The sequence below is a fragment of the Triticum urartu genome, chromosome 6 (genome assembly GCF_003073215.2).
Source record: "Triticum urartu cultivar G1812 chromosome 6, Tu2.1, whole genome shotgun sequence".
NCBI lineage: Eukaryota > Viridiplantae > Streptophyta > Magnoliopsida > Poales > Poaceae > Triticum > Triticum urartu.
Genome location: NC_053027.1, coordinates 67,245,004 through 67,253,531, shown reverse-complemented (window position 1 = coordinate 67,253,531; position 8,528 = coordinate 67,245,004). Strand labels below are relative to the sequence as shown.

The 8,528-nt window shown below is 44.8% G+C and overlaps 1 protein-coding gene across 3 annotated transcripts; it reads left to right on the top strand.

The window, feature by feature from the left end:
* Positions 1–2,349: 2,349 nt before the first annotated feature.
* Positions 2,350–8,160, top strand: LOC125514400 (heterodimeric geranylgeranyl pyrophosphate synthase large subunit 1, chloroplastic-like). 3 transcript variants are annotated; one of them, XM_048679713.1, is made up of 8 exons: positions 2,351–2,780; positions 3,498–3,590; positions 3,937–4,011; positions 4,168–4,223; positions 4,414–4,473; positions 4,728–5,811; positions 5,903–6,133; positions 7,685–8,160. In XM_048679713.1, the coding sequence occupies exons 5-6, from the start codon at positions 4,462–4,464 to the stop codon at positions 5,781–5,783; spliced, it is 1,068 nt and encodes a 355-aa protein (XP_048535670.1). In that variant the 5' UTR covers positions 2,351–2,780; positions 3,498–3,590; positions 3,937–4,011; positions 4,168–4,223; positions 4,414–4,461; the 3' UTR covers positions 5,784–5,811; positions 5,903–6,133; positions 7,685–8,160. The 3 variants fall into 3 exon arrangements, with proteins under 3 accessions (XP_048535672.1, XP_048535670.1, XP_048535671.1); XM_048679714.1 differs by lacking the exon at positions 4,168–4,223; XM_048679715.1 differs by lacking the exons at positions 4,168–4,223; positions 4,414–4,473 and having other exon boundaries at positions 2,350–2,780.
* Positions 8,161–8,528: the final 368 nt, after the last annotated feature.

Sequence of the window (8,528 nt, the reverse complement as noted above, 5' to 3'; positions counted from 1 at the left end):
GATAGCCAAGTCATTTACAATAAGGTGAGAAACAAAGTCAGGTATAGAACTTTCCCAAAAATCGGAAAATCTATTTTTGAAAGAGAATTTTGCTAAGCTATCTGCTACTTCATTGGCCTCTCGGAAGCAGTGGATACATTCCACATTTGTAAGATCTGCTATTAATTGTTTGCATTCTAGTACTATGGCAACATCTGGTCCAAAGAACTCATCGTCTTGGTTGAAAATCTGAACTGCATTTGTACTATCAGACTCAATAACCACTGAGCTGCAACCAATCTGGAGTGCAAGGACTATACTGTTGTATACTGCATGAATTTTTGCTGAGTCCACACTGCTAACATGGGGAATGAACCAGCAAGCAGCAGCAACAACATCACCTTTATCGCCTCAAGCAATAGCTCCCGTAGCCCCTGACATGTTTTCAGAACAAAAGGATGCATCCACATTTATCTTGACCATTCCCGCTGCTGGTTTCCGCCACATATGCTCCCTCTTACGCACCGTAAATTTGGGCGATGATGCTCGGATAAAATTAGTACATAGTACTTTGATCGATGTGGCTGTACGATCAGGGGATTGTATGCTTACCCCCCCCTCACAAACTGACGGCGTTGCCACCAAATATACCATGCTGAAACCGCGATCAACTCTGCCTTTGGGAGCTCGTTCGAAACACCTTGAGCCCTGCATAGAATCTCCATGGTTACAGGTACTGACCGATCTTCAGAAATAGCTCGACAAATGTCGTCTTCAAGGCCAAGTTCTGACCAAACTTCCATCGCTCGAGGACGCGCAAAGAGACAATGTTGGATATCTTCCATACCAATCCTACAATGTGGACACTGTGCACTTAACGGAATATGGCGATTAGCTAAGGTTCCAAAGCAGGGGAGGACTCCTTTTAATGTTTTCCAGATGAAATGCTTCACTTTCCCAGGTAAAACAAGGGCCCAAATGGTCTTCCAGATATCATTCAACTGAGAACCACCCTGACCGTCTCCCCAACGCCACTGGTGTCCGAACTGGTGTTCAAATTCAACATGGTAAGCGGACCTAACTGAGAAAGTACCAGACCGCATAGCATTCCAAGCTACAAAATCATCGAACACCTCAACCCTCAGTGGTATTTGTAAAATTCTTTGTGCATCCACAATTGAAAAAACTGAACGAATAAGTTCTTCATCCCACAAACCTGAGTGTGGATCTATTAGTTCTTCCACTTTATTCAACATTGTCCATCCTCTAGGCGTAATCACTTTCCTGGATTCACTAGAGGGTATCCAAGGATCTTGCCAAATGTCAATTCTTGAGCCAGTTCCAACACGCCATATACAGCCCCTTTTGAATGTTTGAATGCCCGCAACAATGCTATGCCATGTAAACGAGGAACCCTTCTTGGGGCCCGCACTGAGAATATCACCATTTGGATAGTACTTAGCTTTCAGAACACGTGCACACAAAGAATCTGGATTCTGGAGAAGTCGCCAACACTGTTTTGCTAATAAAGCAAGGTTAAAACTGTGAAGGTCTCTAAACCCCATACCACCCTTCCTCTTTGGGATGCACATCTTCCACCATGCAAACCAATGCAATTTCTTTTTCTCCTCATTATCTCCCCACCAAAACCCCGCAATCTCATCAGTAATATTTTTGCAAGTCCCTTTTGGGAGTTTAAACACAGACATGGCATAAGTAGGGATCACCTGTGCAACTGATTTTAATAAGATCTTTTTCCCTTGTATAGATAGAGTCTTCTCCTTCCACCCTTTCAATCTCTGACAAATTCTATCAATGAGATGCTGGAAGCAGTCACTTCGATCCACTCCAACCATCGTAGGCAAACCTAAATACTTGTCAGAAAGGGCTTCTGTTAAGATATCCAGTTCCCTGCAAATCTCTTCTCTGACATGGACATTGGTGTTTGAACTGAAAAAAACACTTGATTTAGCAGTGCTAACCTGCTGCCCAGAGCTACTGCAGTATGTGGTAAGTATTCTCTTCAAGGTGTGTGCATTATGGGCATTGGCCTTCATCAATATCAAGGAATCATCAGCAAACAAGAGATGGGATATAGATGGAGCATTTCTACATACGAGAATACCTTTAATTCCGCCAATATCCTCCTCATGAGCTAACAAGCAAGATAAGCCCTCTGAGCACAACAAAAATAGATAAGGGGACAGAGGATCCCCTGTCTCAGTCCCCTAGTAGGTATAAATTCTTCAGTCTCAATGTCATTAAATCTCACTCTGTAACTTACTGAGGTCACACATTCCATGATCAACTCCATCCACGATCTCGCTATTATCTGAGGAATAAAGTATACGTCAAAAAAAATACTCCGTACCGCTTCGTCCTCGCCAATTTTTTTTTTTTACCCACGATCCACGCCGATCTCTCCCTTGTTTCCGCCGCCAACCGCCCCTGCTGCCCGAGCCTTGCCGACCACCGCGCCACCGCCCCGCCGGCCCGTTTCTCCCCTGCTTCTGCCGCCGACCGCCGATCCACCACCGCCCGCTGATTTCCGCTCGGCCGAGGCCGCACGACGCCGCCGTGTGCCCCTCCACATCACGCCGTGGGGTTGCTGGCGCGCCGCCGCCGATTCTACGCCGACGCCTCCGACGCCGACACCAGCTACCGGCCCCTGAATCCTCGAGTTGAGGCAAGTTGTTCCTGGCTGCTGCGCCCGACGCCGACGCCATCTGCCGCCCCCGAATCTGTGCGTTCCGCTGCCGCTGCCGACGCCATCCGCCCCACGACTCCTCCTTTCCCATGAGGTACCTTATTTTCTCTGCGTTTACAAAACTCAGTGCACTCAAGATCGATGCCAATGACCATACCTTCTCCCGCGAGGTTTCTACCATTGCTAAATGACCAGATCGATGCATGATGCATGTTTGCTAATTCTTCAGTGAATACATCAACTGATGCGCAGAGACACGGATAGGCCACGTTGCCCTTTCCGAAATTTCCAGCACATAAGAGTACAGATTGCATGACAACACTTGCCTGATAGATAGATAGATAGATAGATAGATAGATAGATAGATAGATGACCAAATGAAAAATGAGTTCAATTTCAATTCATCCTGCAGCATTAAGTGCTACTCTTTGGCGACATTGCCAGGGCTGCTCTGCTTTTCGTGCATTCAAAAGCACCAACCAGCAGGATGAATCTCGGCCGCCCTTTCACCTCATCAAACCAAAGTTTTAATTATATCAACACCGCACCATTTCCATGCACAGTAGAGCTGCAACCTTTTCCCCCCTGATGAACCACTGCTATGAAATGAATCGTCAAACAAAGCAATTGCCAATACAGAGGGAAATACATAGTAGTCTCGGCTAATAGATACTGACTGAGTTTTGACATCATCAGCTACTCCACTGCTTCATAGCCATCATTTTGTGATTATATCAAGCAGTGATATGCTCATATCTGCATATTTTTTACAGACTGACTTTTGTATCCATTTACAAATTTTGGTTTACAGATGGAGAATCGTAATCGGCTCGACATGAGGCGTCAGGCAGCCACAACAATTTAAGTTGGGGAGATAGCAAGTACCAACAGCAGTACCACGAAGGTCCTCCCTCCTTCCTCTGCCCATAGTTAATTTATTCAGTTCTAGTTGGATTTCAGGAAAGTATTTGTATGGAGAATGCAAGAGATGCAAGCTTTAAATAAGAACAAAGGGCACAAAATCCTTATCCAGATCAGTGAAACCCTCCTCTGATATCCCTGGCATGCATGTTCTTTTATTCCCTCGCTTCAGTTTCACATGCATACGGCGCACCTGGGTCGCTCATGTGCGCCACCTCTGTATGATCAACCAATGATAGTCTCTGTTATGGTGCAGCTTTTGAATTCTGATCATGTTTAATTTCCTTCCTTCAAACTGATGCAATGTGCTATACTGTCTTATTTTTCAGGTATACACCGAAGTGTGAAGAAAACCCTCCTTCAGTTTGTTTTAGTGCTGGAATCATCTACCAACCAGGCATTTGGTGAGAATTTGTCCTATGCGATAAGGTTGACAAGACTGTTGATAAACATAGATTATACCGACAAATTAGTATTCCTATTCGTATCAGCATTCCCTCACTTTATAAAAATCATTTACTATTAGTTATACAAATAATTTATATAGTGCATTTACACAGGAATCAGACAGGCATAGGAGCCAGAAAATAAGAATGTCATAGTACTTCATTTGGAGGTAGATCCTAGCATCGCATGACTTATTTTTGATTTCTTTTATGATTGATGAAGAACATCGGTTTGTTTCATATTCACAGAAGACACACATGCTGGTTAGCAATTCAGGCTTAGTTTGCAATGTGGCCAGTGATTACTTTGGAACAGTTCACTGTCGTTGATCTAATTTTTTCATTGTTTTACTTTGACAGAAAATTCTGAGTTATCAATCATCTTATGCCTTTCCACTCAGCCTGACAATGGCAGCGAAGGTATTCCTGAAGAAATACGATAGTGGCCAAATACTACCTAGAGTCCTTTTCATTGCAAAAGCTAGTACTCCCATTATTTGAGAAATTAGCTCAAATATGATAATGCGCCGATATTTAATTGAAATTAGCTTCTATGTACTAACATAACATCTGTACCTTAAATAGTGCTATAGGTTATATATTATGCTAAAATGCAGTCTCTTTGGCACAAATTTCTTTAATCTTCGCTGACATTTCATCGTTGTTATCTCCAGGCAAGATCATTCAATCAGATAAACATCAATGCAACCAGTTCCTCCAAATTCAGTTTCAAGCTCCATCTTCCTCCAAGAAGCACTTCACTTCATGCCAAGAAATCCACGCCCAGCCTCGTACGGTGCGCTCCGACGAGCACCAGCACCGTGTTCAAGGACAAGGATCCCTGCAGCCTCGAGCGATACATGGCGTCCAAGGCAATGACCGTGAATGAAGCGCTCGACCGCGCTCTGCCGCTTGGCCACCCCGAGCGCCTCTTTGAGTCCATGCGCTACTCGCTCTTCGCGGGGGGCAAGCGGGTGCGCCCCATGCTTACGCTTGCTGCGTGCGAGCTAGTGGGCGGCGATGAGGCCGCTGCCCTGCCGGTGGCCTATGCCGTCGAGATGGTCCATACCATGTCGCTCATCCACGACGACCTCCCTTGCATGGACGACGACCACCTCCGGCACGGCCGCCCCACAAACCACGTCGTCTTTGGCGTCAGCATCGCGCTGCTCGCGGGGGACGCGCTCCTGGCGCTTGCGTTCGAGCACGTTGCCCGGGGATGCACGGAGCATGGCGTGCCGGCGAACTGCGCACTCCGTGCTGTGGCAGAGCTCGCCAGCGCCGTGGGCACGGACGGGCTCGTGGCAGGGCAGGTTGTGGACCTTGCCAGCGATGGCACAGACGTCGACCTGGCCACGCTAGAGTACATCCACGTGCACAAGACGGCACGACTCCTAGAGGCCGCGGCGGTGTGCGGCGCCATCGTCTCCGGTGGAGCCGATGAAGAGATCGAGGGCATCCGGCGGTACGCGCGTTACGTCGGCCTGCTATTCCAGGTAGTGGATGACGTGCTGGACGTGACGCGCGCGTCCGAGCAGCTGGGGAAGACGGCAGGGAAGGACATTGCGACCGACAAGGCAACGTACCCGAAGCTGATGGGCATGGACGGGACCCTCGCGTACGTGGCACAGCTTGTGGCGAGCGCTGAGGCAGAGCTAGACCGCTTCGACGGTACTTGTACAGAGCCTCTGCGTCACCTCGCGCACTTCATTGCCTACCGGCAGCACTGATTGATCAGTGCAATCGGCCAATTAAAAGGTATGACAATAGTTCATTAGTCTCACCAGATTTTTCTGTTCGGTTTGGATTCCATGGGATTGATATGCAATTTCCTCCTCTTGCTGAGCAGATTGACGGTGCTTGATGAGGTCAGTGATAGTGCAGTACGATGGGGCCGCTTCAATACCCAGTCAGCGCGCCGGTTGCGGGGATGCAGCAGCTTCAGCTCCCGGCCTATAGCTTTGACCAGCAGATCTATATGTGCGGGATGTGGCGGTGGCAGCTGAAAGGGAGGGCTCAGTACAAGCTTCCGAACAGTCCATAGGCAAGATGGACCTAGAGCTCCTGGATGGACACGCAGGTATGAAAGTATTCAGTGATCCAATTCCAAAATTAATGGCACAAACCTGAAGAAGATGAGTTTCTACTCCCTCCGTTCGGAATTACTCGTCCAAGAAATGAATGTATCTAGATGTATTTTAGTTGTAGATACATCCATTTTTGTGACAAGTAATTCCGAACGGAGGGAGTATATGTGTACTTGATCTTCAGCCAAAAAGAACATGTGCAAAATCTTTAAGAACAGATAGGAAAAAGTTGGTGGAGAGGGCAAGATGTACAAAACCTAGAAATCAAAAATGGAAAATAATATTGTGCAAGTGCAGATCGTGCAACCTGCATATGTGCAGGTTCCAGTTTATAGGGATTGTCAACCAAGACCAAAATTATAATAATCTTCATAACTGAATTTCGAAATGTAACTTGAGAATTTACAGCCCATAGAATTGGGAAGTTTTCAGTATGTAGGGTCTACATGCTCAGCTTAAGTTGTACGCATGTATAGATTGAAAATGCAGTATGATCTCTCCCCCCAGAAACAAAATCAAGGTTAAATTAACTTGAGCATAGTCTTTGGTTTGGAGTTACAAAAGCTGCCTTAGTTACCGATATTTGACGCAGGACACATGCTTTTTTCCACTGTAAAGCAGAAAACAAGTGCAGATGAGTCTTAAATGGTCCATCCTTCAGAATATAGGTGCAGAGTTTTAATATAGCTCTTTTTAGAATAACTATTAATATAGCTTTGAGTAACACCGGAATAAAAATAGAGCCTACAATAGAGAACTCAAGCTCTTGTAGAGATGGAAGGCGACCAACAACATAAATAACCAAGATTTCTGGCAAACAACTGCAGCTATCATAAAACAACGGATGAGGTAATGAAACTTGGAATTGACGGATGAGATAAAGTGAGAGTCGTCCTCCTTGCCTTACGATGGCTGCTGCCGCTATCATAATAGTAATATTTTATATAAGCTATTTATAACAAATCTTGTAACTGAAATTCTACTTGTATTTTTCCTCTTATGCTGTTTATGTAGACAACCCCACAAATTTCCATACTTCATTTGAACTACTTATCACGTTGTGCAATTATTTGTACTGATGAATCAAATATATGTCAACACAGTTGCAATCCTGCTTTGAAAATGAAGGCATATCGGAAACAACATACATACATATATATGGCTCCATAAGAAACTGAAATGAAAGAACCCCACCTACCATGCTGAACTTGCCATAGTTTTATGTGGTTTGAACACCATTTTTTCTAGTAGAACAAATATGATAATGCCAACATTAGCCTCTGAATGGCCGAGGTACATAAAAATCATAATCCTTCCCAAGTGTTTTTCTTGATTCATTAGCAATTCAAGAACCAACTGGAGCATTATGAATAGTTCAGTATAATTTTATCGATGCAAAAGCAGAGTGATACACATACCACATGCCCTGTCCATCTATCATATGTGGTGATCACATCTGTTACTTCCGATTGCACATCGTTCTCTCCCTGAAACAAATTCAACACGATAGTCTAATTGCAGTTTTATGTGCTCTGCATAATCAGTGAAACAACATGCAACTCAAGGCGCCATACGAAGGATTGAGTAAGCGCACAAGATGCTGCACCATTTGTCGGCGGCAGGGACCCAAGAGGATGACTTGCCCGGATCGAGGAGATGTTCCAAAGCAACCTTGGAAACCTGTTCAGTGCAAGAACTGTGGCGTCGAGGGTCACCGGCGAAACAACTGTGCCAAAGCTGCAGAACTAAAACTCCAAGAGGGCTGCTGAAATTGCAGCTAAGACAAGATCAGTGCATCTGATGAGAATAATGCATGTTGAAAGCTGAACTGTTTTGCTATGCTGCTTTACTGACTAATTAGATCAAGTGATGAACTGTTAAGAACCAATTTATGTTCGTTTGTGTAGGTGTGTTGTTGTGCAGAATTATTTTCTAACTATCATTTCGGATGATACTAGATTAAAGACCACTGTATTTTCTCATTATCATGGTGAAAGTGGAGTCTTGCTGTTGCGTGTTCGATGCAGTTGTTCATCTCTTCAACTTATCTTCATTGCTCGCTAATGATCTTGAACTGCTCGGAAATGAACTGAATTTCTTGAAACATGGGACACCTGAGTCAGATTGTTTGGTGTATGCTGCAAAGTTTAATTTTTTTTAGGGGAGCAAAGTTTAATGTTGTTTGCATTAAATACTACCGTATGTAGTACTCCTTCCGTTCCAAAATAGATGATCCAACTTTGTACTAACTTTGTACTAAAGTTAGTATAAAGTTGGGTCATCTATTTTGGAACGGAGGGAGTAGATGCGAACTGCATGAGTTAAAAATTTGAAAGAGACCAATCATTAACATTTAAATTGACATCATCGTCACCAAAGCTTACATGT